At 36.9% G+C, this 19,281-nt stretch overlaps 1 protein-coding gene across 1 annotated transcript in view; it reads left to right on the top strand.

Moving 5' to 3' along the window:
- MYOF (myoferlin) overlaps positions 1-19,281 on the top strand; it is a 72,120-nt gene that overhangs the window by 7,679 nt on the left and 45,160 nt on the right. Inside the window, exons 4-11 of the mRNA XM_065639561.1 lie at positions 10,270-10,378; positions 11,482-11,566; positions 13,737-13,897; positions 14,416-14,544; positions 16,022-16,084; positions 16,197-16,247; positions 17,826-17,856; positions 18,282-18,397. Of these exons, the coding sequence (XP_065495633.1) occupies positions 10,270-10,378; positions 11,482-11,566; positions 13,737-13,897; positions 14,416-14,544; positions 16,022-16,084; positions 16,197-16,247; positions 17,826-17,856; positions 18,282-18,397 (745 nt within the window). The remainder of the gene's footprint in view (positions 1-10,269; positions 10,379-11,481; positions 11,567-13,736; positions 13,898-14,415; positions 14,545-16,021; positions 16,085-16,196; positions 16,248-17,825; positions 17,857-18,281; positions 18,398-19,281) is intronic.

Here is a 19,281-nt window from a genome sequence, read left to right as displayed (position 1 = left end):
AGTCTCTTAATGATCCTTAAAAATCTCTCTGAGAGGCTGTATTTTGAGGAAGAGGGGAAGCCTAAGTTCAATTTCCTATCTTGTCTGGGAGGATTGAATTCCTAGACTCATCTCCTGGGACACTGACTTAGTCATCACAATAAATATGTTGGATAAAATAAAAAATCTGTTTTGGGAATGGAATCTGGGTTTCTGTTTTTTTTGGGTTTTGGGGTTTTTTTAATCTATGAAATGTCATGTCCCTACTGTAGTCTTCCTGGCACAATGAATCATGAGTTCTCTACACGGTCCTTAAAAAGCTTGAACTTGAAGACAGAAGTAAATTCCACAAGATCACCTTGCAGAACTCTCTTTCGATGTCAGATGTGAGAGTAAATTCTCTCATACTGAGTAGGGAGATGAATCTGTCTCCAATTGTTGGCCAAGTGTTATAAACCTCAAGCTCGTTGTGCATATGGAAGACTGATGATCCTGTTGCTGCCTCCTCTTCTGGTTATATATTTCAAACATTGTTTAAAAATGGATTGAGGTTTTTTTCCTTGGTTGGTGAGGTTTTTTTGTTTTGGTTTATTTTTTTAAGAAAATAATGTAGTTTGATATTATGAGAGTCTTTTGTGAAAAGTAAATTGAAAAACCTCAGCAGAGGAAGAAAATGGATATCTAGCTTCCCATTCCTTAGAGGAAGACTCTAGTCTGTTATAAAAACGAGAGGCTGCTGAGAATTGTCTTTTCCGACATTCATTTATTGGAAAGGAAAAGCAGAGACTCCTACTATCAGTAAAGGATTGAGAGTTTAGGGTCCTCAGGAGATAGAAATACCCATTTTCATGATGCCATTTTCAATGCCATACCCATTTTCAACATGCAGGAATTTAACATGCAGGTCCCTCCTGCACCATTTCTGTTTTGGTTAGTGCTATTAGTGCATGTCGATAGCCTTGAATCCTACTCTAGTAGTCTAAGCTGTACCAGAATGTACAGCACCTATATACCTACCTATATACCTAAAACTGGGTTCTGCATTTTTCAGACATCTAAAAATCAAGTATCCTTGGTTCTGAGGTTGCAGATCTTTTTGTGTATGGGCCTTTTTTTTCATTTTTAAGAGGCTAAACTGAAGTTTCATTCATGCAGTTTGTTGAGTCCTCAGTGCTCAGACGAAAAATTCTTCATGTAGTAGTAAAATACTTAGTTTTGACATAATCGAGTTTTATTATTCATTTTAGAAAATTGAACATAAACAAATAGCAGCTATATCTACATGTGCCTGGAAAGATATCACACAAAACACAAATAGATTTCCTTCAACTAAAAAATGAAAAATACATCTATTTTTTCTACACATGAAGTAATTAGATCAGAAAAGATGCATGGACTTTATGATTTTCTGGAAATTATTGGGCAATTTTTTAGTTTAATCTTGCTGTTGAGGACACTGAGAAAGGAGCCACCTTGAACTGAGGATTCTATCTTTATATGAATGGAGATAACATTATAAAATGTTTCAGGGTACTGAAATGCTGTCAGATGTCCATGTTGGCATTTAAACATTTTTTGTAGACTTTTACAAAATAGGAACATATAATAAGTAAGCACATAAGTAATTAAGGTGTCTTGTTCGACTAACTTTTAAGAGCAGTCTTTGTATTTTTTCAAACTTTTTTTTAATAAGAATAGATTTGTTCCTGTGAATTGAGTTGATAAGACCTTTTGACTGTGGCCACTGAAATAAATTGTTGCTGTGAAAGGTAAAAATATTTTATATGGGAACAATAGAATTCAATCATTTCACATTCTATTAAAAAGCATAGTATATAAACTTCAGTAAAGATGAAGGGTAATTTTTGTCATTTTGAGCTAAGACTTTGGGGTTCCTGCTGTATTTGTGATGAAACAAATACATAATGTAGATTCTAACAAGTTTTATATGGTTCTGATAGAGTTGTTTGGTTTATTTTCTGAAGTATCTGGAGTTTTGTAGGATTTAAGCTTTAAGTTTATCAGAATTGGAGGTGTACAGTATACTTTAAAGCAATACATGCACATCATTTGAATGAAGAAGACGTAAGTTACTGGTTGAAATTGTTAGCAACCTCTTGTGTTTTCATGCCATTTGTTTTCTGACTCATCACAAAGAAATAAACCTGGTCCCTAAAATCAATTGCAGGAAAAGGGTGGCAGCAAGCTAATCAGAAGATAATCTACAGCAGGGAGAGAGTGTATTATGTTGTGTTGAAACATGGTTGTACTAAAAGCTCTGGCAAAGTCTAGGAGTTTTTTAACACACATAACAAGATAAAGTTTCTTCAATGTGTTTAATCTTTAGCTACCCTATGGTGGTTAAGATCTTCTACCTATTTCTGCTTAAATCACAGGATTTTTGTCTAAAAAGATAAATATGTACATTTGGACAAGCATCACTCATAGAGATTTTTTTAAAATCTGTGCAGAAAAAAAGAACAGCTTATCAAAAATTAGATACCAGTTCCCTACTTCTTTGTATAAAGTCCTAGATTTTGAACAAGGATCTGTTTCTCTGTTTGCTGCACTCTCACGCTCTCTCTTTTCTGTCAATGCCAAGCTGGCTGTTGGTGTTTTGAAAGGGAGCATGATATCACATAATCTTTCTTTTTGTTGTTGTTGCTGTTGTTGCACATTTATATATTTGATGACACTGAAGTAGGTATACATTCATATTTATTGATAGTAGTCCACTTCCATTGTTAGCTTTTCTTTACTACTTTCTGTCTCTTCCCATTATGTGAATTCAGTTCTTTACAGTACTCTTAACAGCTCTGTCATAAAATCACTGTGAGTCAAGCTGATGCCCTCAGATCTCTCATTCTTGAGATTCCTGTAGGTCAGTAAAGCAGGAACATATTGCATGCCTCTGACTTTAGGGAAATCCCAGAAATCACAGAACTTGATATAGGAAAGCTTACCAGTAATCAGAATTTTGTAATGGATTTTATAACGTATTGGAAAGTAAAGGAAGGTTCTTCTCTGAAGCCCCTACCATGTTTCACTCTGTACGTGGGTTCAAAGTTAAGCAGGCATTTGGGATTTTTTTTTCAATGATAGTTGTAAATATCATCTGGACTCATGTATGTAGTGCTTAACCCCCAGCTTGTGCAAATGCCTGTTTGTTTTGCTTGGATTTAGGCACTGGAAGTTGTCCACCACTTATTTATTCTGTGTACAATTTAAAAAAGGAAACCAGTAAAATTCTTTGAGAAAGTGACTTCCATGTGTGGAGCTGTGCAAAAATATGTAGAGTCCATACCAAAGACAGAGCAACACCTTCAAAGTAATGCTCTTTGAAAATACATTCTCGATAATGTTTGAATATTTGCAGGGTGTGATGTGTTTGGAAGGGCTATTGGCAGGGAAACAGGATAAGGGGGTGCGAAGTGGGAAACAGATGAGTAGGCTTCCTGACTGTAGCAAGATAATAGGAAATGTCACCTATTATAATTACAGTTTTTTAAAAAGGGAGGTAGAGGAGTGAGGGCTGGACAATATTAGTTTTTACTTGTAAATTTGGTGTTAACTAAGTCTTTCATAGGTAAAGGTCCATTATTCCAGAAACCCAGTGTTTGGCATGTACTTTTGACATTATTAACGAGTAGACCCATTAATTTGCGAGGTGTATCTGGTGTTTAAGCTAAGTGAGATTTGAGGGTTCATGTTTTTATTTTACTTTAAAGTCTCGATTGAATTGGGATTTAGTTTTTGAGTGTAAAGAATACACGTAAGGGACAGTGTCACCTAAGAAAGAGCACTGAGAAGAAACTTCACCATATCCTTGGCATTGTTTTCGCTCTTCTGGAGGAAAATAAGCAGTGGGGATTGTTCTCGTTATTTTCAAGGATGACAACTTTTTCTCCAAGGTTCTGCCCCCTTTGCTACAGTGTAGGCTAGAAGCAAAACAATGTGTTTCTCAACCCAACTCCCTCTCTCCAGCTGCTCACTCACAAAGCTTCCAGCCAGTACATGCTCTGCTGTTCCACGCAGGGTTACTCCTGACTAGTTCTGGGCACCTGGTTTGTTGCTGCACCTACGAGGTGACTACAGAACCCACACTCCCCTCTAGAATGACACAGCAGAAGATTGTGATATAACCTGTGATTTGTTGCAGCTCCTAGAAACTTATATAGTTGTTCATCCAGCCTGTTCTTATGCTGATGCAGGAGGAGGAACACAGTGGATGTTATTCTGTTTTTACGCTGTGCCAAAACACTTAACTCATCGCTTTGGCATGTTTCTGTAAATCAACCCCAAAAGAACATTTGAATATTTTTCTGTTTCTTTTTTCCTGGAGATAGAATTTACTGCTTCATTTACAGGATTGCTAAACTTTTGCAGATAGATTAAATGAGTGCTGTTCATAGTAAAAAGACACAGTCATTGGAAAAGATAAACAAAGCAAACCGCACTGACATGTGTGCAGACAGACCATCACAGGAATAAACTAGAGAGGACTCATATGATCCCTGCTTAGCTAGATTTTCCAGCATAAAGATGGCTGGAAAGAAAACACATCTGTTTTCTATTATGTCTAATACTGTTAGTAAAAAGATTTCAAACTCTCAGAATGCAGATATTTATGCAGTTAGAAAACAAACACAAACCCCCCAGTAATTTCAGTTGTCCCCGTGAAGTTAAGAAAAAAAATGTTAACAGGAAGTTACAGTCGTGTCTGAATGAGCTGATTTTCATTCTGTTTGAAAGACAGTTGGGATTGTGTGTTTCCCCAGGTTCTTTGCGTAGTTAGTAACCTAGCGACACAGAGGAAAAACAGGCTGGGCACACCCTTTTCTCAAGCAGAAAAATGCAGCCACAAAAGAACAGTGCAGCAAATTATTTAATAATTTTAAAGTATTTTCTGTAGTTAAATGATTTTTAGATTGTTTGAATCCTCCTACAGCTCTGCCCTTTTGTGTGGATTCTTTTCCACATCAGCGTGACTGTGCATAGTTGCAGGTTTTCCCTGCATACGTTGTATGCAACATCCAGCCTGGTTATGATTCAGTTTTGGGGTTTTCTGCCACATACAAAATAGTATCCATGCTTTTTTTCTTTTTAGAAGTTTGTTCTTGCAAAGAGTATTATCAAATAACTAAATAAGATAGAAATAGTTGGTTTGCTCTTAGTAAAAATTTTAAAACACAGCATAAATAACAGAAGGTGGGTGTTGGGTCATGTAGCATAAAATCTGTAATGGAACGTATACACACTGAGAAAGAAAGATTGAGTGTAGCAATTATAACTGCAGTGTGGGATCAAGTTTGCTGATGAGAATAATCAGTATAAACCTCTGCCAAAATAAGCCCTTAAAAATAAGTCGAAAGAATTTAAATGCTTGACTCTCAGGGGATTAAAATCACTGGGCTTCCAGTAGAAGTAACATTTAAGCAGCTGAAGGATGTGGTATGCTAAATAATAAAGTATAAATTGCTACCTTCAAACAGAGGAGGAGGAGGAATAAAATGGCTGGTACTGTGAGTGAGCATTTCCTGATCCAGGCATGGGTGTGAAGTTTCACTTCTTTTGGTTATTTGGGCAGCTAACAGGAAGTGCTAACCATACCACAGGATTATCTAGCTTTGGTACAAATGCAACACTGTGTTTAATAGTTGGTCATCACTGATTTCATCCTGATACACTAAGTATTTCCCTTTGATTACTGGGGTAAAGTATTATAGGCCTAGTACTGATAAGGTTTAAAATCTGCTTCTAAATGTATACTTTGCATTTATCTTTAGCATCTTTTTCAGTGGTAGATGAGAATGTTTAAACTGCTTGTGGCAGGACAGGTTTTTTGCTTTACTTCTGCAAAACTGGAAAGGTTTGAGACCTGGCTGACTGGGCACTATACATATACAAATCTTAGGGGTGGCCAAAAAGGTACTTAAGTAGAGTTAAGAAGCAATACTCATTTGCTGTCAACTGCCAAAACAACTGATGAACAAAGATCAGAGGATGTACTGAGCTATTCTGAAAGCAGAAACTATCCCACTTGATGGTGTCAAGAGACCAGTGTGATCTGGAATTAATTGGGCAAATGTTGTCTGCCTACACAAGAGGAAGAAAGCTGAAATAGCTCCAGCAAAGAGCAGTATCCTTTGAGGATGAATAGGTGACAGAAAGTCTTTTCGTCTATGCTGGAAGGAAAGGACTTGTCACCTTGAAAGTCATGACTTCAGAGAGAGATTGCATGCAGTCCTGCCTGAAGGTAAAAAGTCTTCAGAGTTCAGAGAAACAGAGCAACTTAACAGTAGTGGTGCAGAGAACTGGGAGTCTAGTTACATATCAGAAGTGCGTACAGTGGCAGACCTTGCAGCAAAGCATTAAACATCAATGAACTGTTAATGGATGTGGTGTCGCAACAACAGCTGGTGCTGTATCTGACTTAGCTGACGTGGGCTTACCTGACTTAGCCCAAAGATTAGAGATGTGAGAGAAGCATCTCAGAAAAAAGTCTTTCTTCTAGACCTGTACAACAAAATGAGACCTAGTGATGACCTTGAGGCATTCCTTGTTACTTTTGAAAATATTACTTCAGCCACTGAGTAACTATATGATCCAAACAAGACTGGACATGGTCCTGGGCAACCTGTTCTAGCTGACTTTACTTGAACAGAGGGGTTGGACTAGATGATGTTCAGTGGTCCCTTCCAACCTCATCAGTCCTGTGGTTCTGCTAAGGGAGGGGTGAAGCATCCCGGATCCAGTGAACAGGGCCACTTTGAGGAAGGCAAAAGACTGACGACCTGAAGCTTAGAAGTAGGCTAAGATAGTGTGTAGGCTGAATATTAGATTTCTCACTTTTGCTAGAGTGGAAAAAGACTGAAGGCTATTGTTGCCCAACCTGTTAATGGAGGGGAAAACAAAGGACTTTAGAGGCAACTAGTAGCAAGCAAGTAGTCTGACTGTCTCTTCAGTTTCCTGAAGGTGATCAGAATTTTTAAAATGATTCCTTTGTATTCAAATGCATGCACAATTATCATTTGCGCAAGACAGATGAGGATGCATAAATGGAAACTTATGATGGAAAATTTCAGCAGCACTACTATTGAACAGCTGTTCTTGAGTTAATGTCACCAGATAAGAGGGTGTAGTTGCTGAAACAGTCATCCACATGATGCGAGACTGGGTGACTTCTTAACTGAAGTTCTTTTTGGAGTTAATGTAAGTCACTCCAGCTCATATCAAATCAAAGTAGCAAGTCTGCAAATTTTTTCTACACGTGTACATAGGAAAAGATTTTCTTTGCCTTTCTGTAGAATCAAATTTGGCCTAGCTAGTTTGCGGTAGTCTTGCTGGATTTCTCCCTTCTCTGTTATTCTCAAATGGGAAGGCATAGTCACAACTAAAGGATTTGGGGAAAATAAGAATATTTGGAGTTGAAAGATTTTACTGATTAATTTTGCACTGAAGGGAAAGGAGTGAACAGCAGTTTGTTTCTTTCAGTATCCAGCTGTGTAAATGAAATTCCAGCATTTGTTCCTTCCAACTGTAGGAATTGTTTCCCATTTGCTTATACCTACTTTCAAACTATTAACATGTTAGAAGGCTATGTAATAAAGAGAAAAACGCATTAATCTACTCAACATTTTCCTTTTTTAACAGTTTGGGGATTTTCGATCATGGAATGATCTTTTTCTTCTTTTCTTTGACTGTTGAATAATATTATTGTCTGTCTGCATGACACCTGCCCTTTACATAGAATAGTTTGGTCGAATATAGCGGGAGATGTTCTCTTTGCTATGTAATGTCAGACTTACTTGACTTCTATATCACATGATTTTTAGAACGTTAAAGCCACAGGGGAAAAAATAAGCCTTTTTTTTGAGAAAGACCATCTGCCATTGTTTCCTGAGTTAGGTATACATTACTGTTTGGTGTCAAGATCTGCTGCATCAAATCATAAGAAATGTCAAATAACACTACAGTTGGAGGGATAAATAAGACCACTGCCTGTATATCTGATGTTCCAAATCTAGGTTTGTCTTGTGGGTTGCATGTAATTTTGATTGCATAACAGGAGAAATTGCTTCTTAAGCTCCCTAAAGTTGAGAAATGCATGGAGTCAGTGTTTCAGACAACGTCCAGCTCTGTGCAACAGTTTGTAAAAAGTGAAAATACACCTAGGGTTGATCTAGTGGTCACTGAAATAACGAGGTGTGTTTCCACAGTGTTTAAAAGGATACTGGATCAAGACTACAATACTGAATCCAGGTTTCTGTTCAGTAAAGGGAGGAGAGGCAGATGTTAGAAATGGCATCAGTTTCAGTTACAGTCATCTGAAAGGTTAGAACAATTTCATGCATTTCCTCTGCAGCATGTCCTGATCTTAAACTGCTTTCACATCTATCCCATCCCTTGTGTGTGAGGAATATGGGGCATAGCTGGAACATTGCTGTACTCTGGCAATTTGGGGGGCAGAAGTGAAAGGTTAGAGTAGCGAGTCAAAACTATAAAAAAGACAACTGGGATCGAAGGAGTGAGGTAAACTGGGAAAGCACCAAAGTAATTCCAAAAAGTCATCTAAACAGTAATTGTAGTTATTTTTTGGGCACAGCTAAACAAAAGTTGTAATACGTAATACTTAGAATGTATATTGCAGGAAAGTAATGTTTTATACTTACCTATCCTAATGTACTTTGGAAAAAAAATAAATTATGTTCTCATGGCATAGCACCTGAGAGTAGCTATAATAATGCTCTTGCTCCATGTCATAAAATGCCCTTGCATCCTCAGCTTCTCTATGAACAAGCACTGTAATCTATTCAATTGGACCTCAGTCCACTGCTGGAGAGAGTCCAGTGTAGGACAACAAAGATGATTAAGGGAGTGGAGCATCTCCCTTGTGAGGAAAGGCTGAGGGAGCTGGGTCTCTTTAGCTTGGAGTAGACTGAGAGGAGACCTCATTAATGTTTATAAATATATAAAGGGTGAGTGTCACGAGGATGGAGCCAGCCTCTTCTCAGTGACGACCAGTGATAGCACACGGGGTAATGGGTTCAAACTGGAACACAAGAGGTTCCACTTAAATTTGAGAAGAAACAACTTCTCAGTCAGGGTGACAGAACACTGGAACAGGCTGCCCAGGGAGGTTGTGGATTCTCCTTCTCTGGAGACATTCAAAACCCGCCTGGACGCCTTCCTGTGTAACTTCATCTAGGTGTTCCTGCTCTGGCAGGGGGATTGGACTGGATGATCTTTTGAGGTCCCTTCCAATCCCTAACATTCTGTGATTCAGTCGAGTTCTCAGTATACAGATCTTTTTTCCACTTTGGCAGCAAAGCTGGAATTTTGTTTGTAAAGCTTGTTCTTTGTGATATTTACAGGTGAAATTATCTTGGGGTTTTTTTCACGGGCAAAAATCTCAGTTATTCCAGTAATCCACTTCAGTATAGGAGTAAACTGTTACTGCATACTATGGGAACAAAATACAGTGCCAGATATCATGAGACCAATACCACTGTTAGAAACTCAGCGTAGAAGTTTCTCAGGTTAAATGTGCATGCAGTTTTCCCTTTTAAAGGGTGACAGGTGCAGTCCCAAAGTAGGCAGAAGTAGCTCAGGAGAGTCTACCACATAATACCAGATCTCCTGGGCAGCTTAGTTTGGTAGGCCTCTCTAGAGCTGTATCAAAACATTCTGAGAATTTAGAGGCAAGCAGATGAACCTACTCCAAAATGTAGGGTACAGGCAAGAAGATTCATTTTGTGAAGCCTCTAGTAAGCATATTGATTGCATTTGTTCTGTTTCATTGTCTTCATTACCGAGATGCGTGTATGTCTTTTTGTGTCTCTTTCTGTGTGGTACAACAGCAATGTCATATTTAGCCTTTATACATCTCATCTCAGAGTTTGCAAAGCTATATAGGGGAAGTATTACATCCTTTAGTTTACCAATGAGAATTCAGTGGCTGAAACAAGTGATGTGGCTGTTGAAAGTGATACAGAAGATTATTTTCAAAAATACACATAAAATTATTTAAATTTAGGGGTTTAACCTCTTCTAGGTTAAAACTGTGTCATCTGTAAATAACACCAGCATATTTAAGTGCAGTGAAACAGAAAATACAAATTAGCAGTACACAATCATTCAATAACATATGCAATGAACTTTTGTTGTGTCTTGGGTTTTCAAGTCATGACTGGAGTTATTTGGTTGACTAGAAGACATCCGCAAAAGACAAAAGGGAACTTCTGTTTGATGTATGGTTGCATTCTCATAATTATTTTTACTTCATTTCAGATTAATTGGCAGCGCATCTGTAGGACTTAAGGATCTTGTAGGTAACCAAAGCAGATCTTTTCCCTTCAAACTCATACCTCTGCTAAATGAAAGGGGACAAGAAACTGGAGTGAGTGGCTTACATTTTCTTGTTTTACTGTGTTCTTGATCAAAATGCTCCAGCAATGGGGCTAATGTTGAAACAAACATATTTTCAAGTTATTTTTACTGTATAAATTAAATACTTGGACTTTTGCAGCAAAAGCTTCAGACAGAGGAAATTTATAACAAGAGACAGTTACGTCTGTATCATCTGAGTTTGCTTAATATCCTTCAAGTTAGATAAATTGTTTTCTGTTTATGCATTATTTATTTATATATAAGTGTTATAAATATTATGGGCCACAGTGTATGCATGGGAATCAGCCCGATGTTGAAAAAGTGCATTTTCCTAAGTACCAGATGGAGTTCCATATGCACTTTTTTGCTGTATTCTTACTATCCACCTGTGCGATAGCACTGATTCTAGGAAGCACATAATCATGTACATGTTCACTGCCAACTCAGTTCAGAAAGTTACACAAGAACTTGCTTAACTTGGTCTAGCATGCGTTTAAATTTAACAGAGTTATTAACTGGTTATTAATTAAGTCATTTCTATAACTGGAACCATAGTGTGCTTGTGCAGTCCAGCTGTTAAAACATTTCATATTGCATTCTAGTACACTTAAGAGGCTTTAAGGGTAATTTCAGTATCTCATCAGCTGTGGTTTAATGTCATGGTTAGCTGGTCACAAAGTTGGGCTTTTTTTGCTGACTGCTCATGTTACTGTGGCAACTCGGAATAACAATGGCGTGTTCAATAATCCAAATCTGCGGTTAAGCGCAAAAAGACAATTCTATAATTAGAATGGAAAATTCCGTAGCGTTCTTCTTCCAGGATGGAGGCATGAACAAGCAATTTTTTTCTACATATAAACACAGTGATTCAGTTTGTTAAATGTTCTTTTAGAGCCTATTCCATTAGCTGCAAATTGTGTAATCTTTATTGGGTTTATGTATATATAGCTTAATAACAGTTCATTAATTTACTAATAGCTGAAATTCTATTATAAACTGTGCTGTGGCTGTGAATAGTTAGCTGTTCATTTACAGTATTAGAATAACTTACTGCTTTAAATCAATTGTTATGAATACTGTGTGATCCATAAAAAACTATGTATTTCTCTATAGGCAACGATTGATTTAGTAGTAGGATATGAGCCACCAGCTGGTCCTGCAAATCCAAATGATCCAGGAGGAACCAATACACAGGAAGGTATTTCAGTCTTCTCTCAGAACATTATTGTTAAAAGATCATGGAGATATTTAAGATAAGGCACGAAAGCGATTCAACAGCATTGTTCATCAGAAGAAAATGTAACCAGAAGCAAGCATGTCAACTGCCAGATAGTGATTTTAAAGAAATTAAGGATGATTCAGAACTACATCTAAGAAGAAAATTGGCATTTCCTGACATAAAATGTTTTTTAGCATAACTTTCTCCAGTGGAGTCAGGTTACAAAAGAATGATGTTGCTTAAAAGCTTTTGTTTAGGAAAAAATGTTTTTTGAATGCTCAAAGAAACAGCAGTTATCTGTTGTAATGCTAGGGCTAACCAAAAAAGCAGGGAAGTCACATTTATGGAAGAATATATTCTATTACTTTCAACGTCAGGGAACTTTGTGAAAATATTTTCTTAAATCATTACACTTTTTTTTCCCCCATAGGAAAAGAAAGTTTTGAAAGGCACTTTTGTATCTTATATTAGGCTTGATGTTTGACTAGCCTATGAAATATTGTGATCAGTATGAAATAGCCTTTGATCTCTCTATATAATTTTAACCAGGCTTTTTCTGAGAGTGTTTTTAAGATCCTTTGGTTTTCCAGATCCTTAAAAGAACAGTGAAGTAACAACGGGTTTTTGCAGTTGACAGGCATATAATTACCCTAATCTCTAGGATCTGTTTGTGTAGAAAGAAGTAAATGTAATAGATGTTATATGTTTGAGGAGAAATGAATCAGTTTGACCATCATCTGCTGAGAGATGATAACATAAGAAGGAAAAAATTGAAATGAGGAGTCTTCTGGGGGGAAATTTTGATTCCACTGACTTCACTGAGAGGTGTTCTTGGGGAGTAGAATGGTAGGCAATGCAAATACAAAAGTTGTGTATTAAATTACTACACTTCAAAATAATTTTACAGAAATGTGGACTTGAAGGCTAAAAATGCAAATTGACTTACATGAGATTATTTTGACAGCTCTTCAAAAATGTATCTGAACTATTAGGTAATACAGATGAAATAAAACCTGGCAGGCTTTTCTCAGCAACTGCATGAAAAGTATTTCAGTGCAAATTATCAAACACGCCTTAATTATTGTAAATACCTATTTCCCATGAAATGAAATCACCTCCCCAGAGGAGATTGGTACAGCTCAGTTTCAGAAATCAAAAATTAAGTGCTAGGTCAGGGTGTGTAATCAATCTGTTGTATGTATCCATCCAGGCAGATGGACTTCGAGAGATGTTAGGGAGGTGGAGTCTTTGGTTATAAAATATGTGGTATGGCAGTCTCTGTGGTTTCGTATGTCTCTTAAAAAGCATGGCTGAGAACTTCATTATGCAAAGTGATCATCACCCTATGTTGGCAAACTAATTCTTAAAGTTAACAAACATTCTGTTAACGCTAACCAGAGACACAGCTTGTTCTTCCTGTAGATTTTACCATAGTCACTGTCCTTCAGTTAATAAAAGAAGCTGTAAACACGAGGGAGTGACACAATTTTGTGGTCTGGATATTTATGAATCTTGTTTTGCAATACTGGAAACTCACTGTATAATCCAGTATTATAGTATCATGTGCTTGTAGAACAGTCCTCCACAGAGGTATTGTGACTTCAGAACTGTCAAAGAGCCTTACTTTAGTTTATTCCAGAGTTAAATGCTCTGGAACAGCATTCAGAGTTTTATTTTGGATGGCAGACCCTAAATGTCTCCATGTTTTCAGGACTCTGAAGTAAAAAACAATGCTATCATATAGTCTAGTCTTGCTGCTGAGAAACAGCTTTAACTGGAATAAAATTCATCACTTCTGGTATATTGTGAACTAGTCTGGTGGTGATTACAGCTGAACTGTACTTTGCTACAACTTCAATCAGTTGATGCAAAAAATTGTATGGGAATTGTATTAAGTACCCTGCATCCTGACAAGGGACAGATCTACAGTTAGTTTGGTTAGGATATAAATTTGTTCTTAAGCAGGCTAAAATGACTAACTTTCAAAAGGAGCTGGAAGCACATGATTATCAAAAGAAAAAAAAGTTGAAATGAGATGATAATACAATTTTAGTGGAACTCTTGGATATCAGACTCTTACTCCTGTGACTTTAACATCAAGCTGTACTACTTGTTTATTAATTGCACTTTTTTTTTTTTACTGTATGAGATGGAGAAGACGATGGAGGTTATGAGGATGTCTTGGATGCTCCAGTTGGTGGTATCACACCAGCAGTTCCAAGTGGCACGAAGGAAGCCCAGCTAGCTAAACGCATCACCAAAGGAAAGAAAACACGAAGAATCCTTTCTAACAAACCACAAGATTTCCAGGTGATAGATTGATTAACTGTTGCATGTCCCCTTTTCCTGCCTGGTATGACATTACTCCTTTCACATGGCCTGAGCATAATGTGATGTCAGATTGTACAAGCCTAATGCACAACAGAGACAATTATCATCTTCATTTGAAAGCCTGTATTTCACAAGTATTCTTCAAATTTGCCTGTTACAGAGATGTCCAATTTTGTGCAGTTCTGACTGAAATCTAGATGAACCTTATTTATTTTATAGTTGTTAAGATTTCAAAATACAATAGTATCTTTAAAAATAAGTAGTAAAAGCAAGTAAAAAAAGATTACTGAAATAATTGTCCCCAACTAGTCTTGTAAAATTCAAGTAAAATTATACTTCCTATCATAATTAAGTTTGAAAAGTCTGTCCAGTCCATATATGCCAGCTACCTCAGATGTTATCTAAAATTTTTGGTGGTATAGTAAGATATTGTTATCGCCAAGATGACAGATAATATAGTGAATGAATTAATAAAAATATTTGAATATTTTTTTTAGGTTCGTATTAGAGTCATTGAAGGTCGTCAGTTGCCTGGAAATAACATAAAACCAGTAGTCAAAGTTCACGTTTGCGGTCAGACACACCGAACAAGAATCAAAAGAGGAAACAACCCATATTTTGATGAAGTGAGTGCTGTTAGAACACTGTAGCTGAAATGTTGATGCTATCAAACGTAGAAAAATAGTTATTACAGCTTTTGTTATGATCAGTGAATAAGAATTTTGTAATATTTAAGGATAATTATGGCTAATACGCATTTTGCAGTTCCCAGTCCCTTTCTTTACTTATTCATATCATTAAAGACATCTCTGTTGCTGGCAGTCTTAGCACATAAAGGTATCTAGAGGACGTCAAACTTCAGCTGGACATACAGAACAAGTTCATTGATACAATTGGCCATGTGACATAATAATGACTTCGAATAGTTGTGTAGAGTTTCTAAAATCACAGAAAAAATAATTAGGAACCATTTTAGACTTCTATGGTGTGTGCAGATTAGCTTTCTGTGCAATGCTCTGGGTCAGTAAGACTGCCACACCAAATCTGGAAATGTCATTGCCTTGCTACCCATGATTTGTAAAATCACAACTAGATTTCTTTGTCTAGATAGGGATCTGTACATCAGACACACCGAAATACAGGAGAGAATTCAAAGCCATATAAAGGACACAAGAATGATCCCATGTCTGGAAGGCTAATGTTGCAAAGCTTAAGCTCAATAGAGAGTATACTGAGGTATAACTCATTGTCTGGACAGGTCTGAAAAATTCAGAAGATTTTGGAACTGGGTGGCAAGCATGTTTAACACCAGCAGGCAAAAACAGGGAAGTTAGAAAACTTCGAGACCTGAACTAAGCAGTCAAGATTTATGAAGCAGTGGTAAAAAACAAGGAAAGGACAAAGGCAGTTGCACCTTGTATTGAATCAGTTCTCAGGCAGTCTCAGACCAGGCTAAAAATGGAGTAGGAGCGACCATGTGTATGTACCTTCTCTTTTGTTGGATAAAGTATGGACTGGAGTATAGCTGGGCTCCAAGACCAAACTTAGTGAGGCATATATACTGTTCTAAAACAAAGAAGATAATAAACAGTATATTTATATTCATGCTGTCAAGCTATCAGATTTATTCCTATGGCCTTGAATTTCAAAGATGCAAATAATTACAATCACTGTCACCACTAGCCCTAGACAAGACCTTTTTGACAGCTACAGCAGAGAAGGCTAGACCAGGATTGAGTGAATTATGAACGAACAATTATAATTGCGAAATTGTTCCCCTGAGGAAAATGTGAAGTGCAGGGCAAGGAGCAAGGGCAGTGCTGAAAGTTTGCAGCACACCTATGCCTTCTGCATTCATTCAAATGGAAGTTGTGACTGTATTTTGTCTATTCTGTACTAAGTTTATTTACTAAATTTAATTTTTTATTCTGCACTAAATTATCGCATAATGTGTCCAGCAAGTAGACAGGGTAAAAGTACTTTAGCAGGCATCCTTCGCAAGCCTCTTAAAATAATGGTTTTGCAATTTCTGTTCAGAGAATTGTGTGTTTGTCATTTTGAGACAGGTGTTTTTTCTTTTTTTTTTTTTTTTTACCTTAACAGATATTTTTCTACAATGTCCACATGACTCCTTTAGAGTTGCTTGATGAAACAGTTAGCATTCGGGTAAGAAAAAATGGTGCATGTTCAAAAGGCTGCTGGATGCATATAGCATTGTCTGTCCATTCTACTATGGAGTTTAGGAACATTTCCATTTCATGCTTGTCTGTCTTTGTAGGTGTATGATTCTTATTCTCTACGAGCAGACTGTCTAATGGGAGAATTTAAGGTGGGTATGAAACAACTTCCATATCTTGACTAAACTAAATAAAATGGAAGAAATGTTGAAGTACTTGTATTAAATGTTTACATTTATACTACTCTAGCATGGGGCCAAAGAATTACCGGATGATGTCTTGCTGCTCATGCTAGAGACCATTTGCTGAAAGCACTAGGAAACAGTTTTCTTACTTGAGTAGATTATCGATAAATAAACTTTTATGTTTTATATACCAAGTTCACTAACTTGCATCCAAGAGAAAAAAATATTTACCAAAAGGTAAATTTTTTCCTCAAAAGGTATCAGGGTGATTATTTGGTATGAGGTAGGGTTTGAAGAGGTAATTTTTTAGGTAGCTAATAGGCAGAACAGTGAAATGTATGGTGGTATAAAGATAGACATTCTCAAGTGATGTGGAAAGGTGTTCCTTTGGTTGGAAGTTTGTTAAGTAAAGGAGATGGTGGAAAAGTCTCTTACTTAAAGTAATTTCTGTGGCTCTAATGAGATTAGTGAGATTGTCTTTATTTGTGTTTGTTATGGTCAATATTGGGAAGCAGACATCTGCCCGTTGAAGGTATTCCTAAAGCAATAGACAAAGAATTCACATGGCAATTGTAATGGCTACTGGGATTCCCTGTTATAACATTTCCAATATTAGTGTTGGCTGTATTTTCTGTTTGCTTATTTTCTACTGCATAAATTCAGTAGGTCTCTAGACCAGCCGTTCACAAAAATATGCAAGTGTGGAAGAGTGCTCTTTTCTAAATGAAGCAGTTGCTGCAACAAAGCTGATTGCTTTTGCTTCTCACTGCTTATTATCTATGGAATTTCTAGTGATTCAGACAGTGCTCTGCGGAGGATTGATCATACGCTACACAGGTGACAGCATGTCATTCAGCTGCTTTCTGTTCCTGCAGGCACACATTCTGAGAGAAAACCCCAAGGGTAATTCTCTCTAGAAAATCACCCTTTCAGACTTGAACTGCGAGGAATACTGGCCCCAATTGCCATGAGCAAACATACCTTCCTGAACATGTTTGAAATCTGATGTAATGAGTACAGTCATGGTATATGTGCAGTCTTGTTCAGATTTGGCACAGGGGGAAAAATGCCCATCATCTTCATAAAAGAAAAAGGAAATTTTTCATTAAAAATGAAGCTTCGTTTCTGGAACTGGAGTATGAGATGTTGAGCAGGAAATAGAAACAAGAGTTCTGGAAAGCCTGTCTGAACATAAAATAATGAAGGAACATAGGGAATTCGAGAAGCAGTAAGCTAGCCCCATCTTCTGTCTCTGATACATGAAAAGGCTGTGGTCTGAGGAAAGAAGAAAGGAACTGCAGCTGTTAGTTGTAATCTATCTTATATTGCATTTTCTTTCTTGGCTGCTGTATCCATTCCAAATCCCTCATTTTTCAGTGTAAGGCATTTTCTTTTTATCCTCTGAAGAATATGTTATGTAAACTTTATTTTCTTTGTGACAAGAGAACAATGTAGTAGTACTCATGAAAAACTTCAGGGGAGTTGCCCTAGCATTTTTCTGTTTTGGTATTTCTTCAGAGGTAATGCCTTTGATCTTTATTTCAGATTGACATTGGCTATGTTTATGATGAGCCTGGTAAGTAACAGTTACTTCAGAGCTTCTATCCAAGCTTGAAATTTGAAGTTGAAATATTTCATTACATTTCTAAAGTAAAAGAAGAAAGTTAATGGAGAGTTATTTGAGATTGCTGCTTTAAGTATTAACTTGAAAAAAATCCAATAAGATATAACTCTTTCAGTAGTTTCAAGCTGAAGTACAAGCACCTAAAATTGGGTATTATTTTTGGTATCAAACATCTAAAATATGAAGAATAATGCAAAAATATTTGATAATTATGTCCCTGAATTAGTATGCCACAACATTTTAATGCTACTAGATTTCTTGTTTTGAATGGTACTGCTGAGACCTGTCTCTTGGAACAGTTGACTTTGGTTTTATGATTTCTGCCATTTTGTAATGGATATTACTGGGGGCGGGTGGTGGTGTCTGTTTTATTTTAGGCCATGCAGTCATGAGAAAGTGGCTTTTGCTGAGTGATCCTGAAGATACAAATTCAGGAGCTAAAGGCTATATGAAAGTCAGCATGTTTGTCCTGGGAACTGGAGATGAGCCACCAGTGAGTTTCATTTAAATGTTTATCTTCCACTCTCCACCCCACAGATACTTATTCATGTCTCCCGAGCATTTTTTGAATACTGTATAATTCACTCTTTGAACAGTGTTTAAAAGTAAGACAAGATTCACAAGTTGTTTCAAAGGCATCCAGTACTAAGTGACTAAGTCAAAGCTTATTTTGTTATCCTGTCCAATTAAGCAACCTCTGGACCAGCTCTGGCTGTGATGATTTACCATTTGTAGATACTTCTTCATATCCTGGAGGTGTTAGCCTGGTGTTGCATGCAAGCTAATACGTAATTCTCCTTAGCATAGCTAATCAGGATGAGCAACATACTGATATCAGTTCCAGGACTAAGTCTGGAGTGTCTCCACTACTACATAATGTAGACAGCCCATAGTGAAACTTGAGTACCAGAAAGCTCCAAATATTTGCAAGGTGAAAATCAGACCCTTCAATAATTACAAGACAGGCACAAGTAATTTGATGCATATGAAAGCCGTTGGTAGTTTTAACAATCCAATCCTTAACTTTGTGCTGCCTTGTCAAAGTAAAAACAGGCAGTCTTTTCTGTGTGACAGTTTTCTTACTTGTCTGTTGTCTGTAGTTTAAGTTCTGCTGTCCTTCCTGCCTGAGATTTTTGCGTACTGCTACTTAGTTAAATACAATATGGTCCCCAGAACCGTGGAAGATATCCTTCTTATTCCAAATTAACTTTTCTTTTCTGCTGTCCTCATGATTCTTGAAACCACAAGGATATGTCTAGTTATTTGTGGTGAAATATTTTCTTTCATATTTATTTTTAAAGGACGAAGCAGTAAGTTCTGGTAAATTATATCAGAGTTGTATGCATTTTCTAATCGCAGTAAGATGCCTTACCACAA

Source organism: Caloenas nicobarica, chromosome 7, assembly GCF_036013445.1.
Source record: "Caloenas nicobarica isolate bCalNic1 chromosome 7, bCalNic1.hap1, whole genome shotgun sequence".
In the NCBI taxonomy this organism is placed as follows: domain Eukaryota; kingdom Metazoa; phylum Chordata; class Aves; order Columbiformes; family Columbidae; genus Caloenas; species Caloenas nicobarica.
The sequence above is the reverse complement of the archived record's forward strand: the minus strand, read 5'-3'. Positions and strand labels throughout refer to the sequence as shown.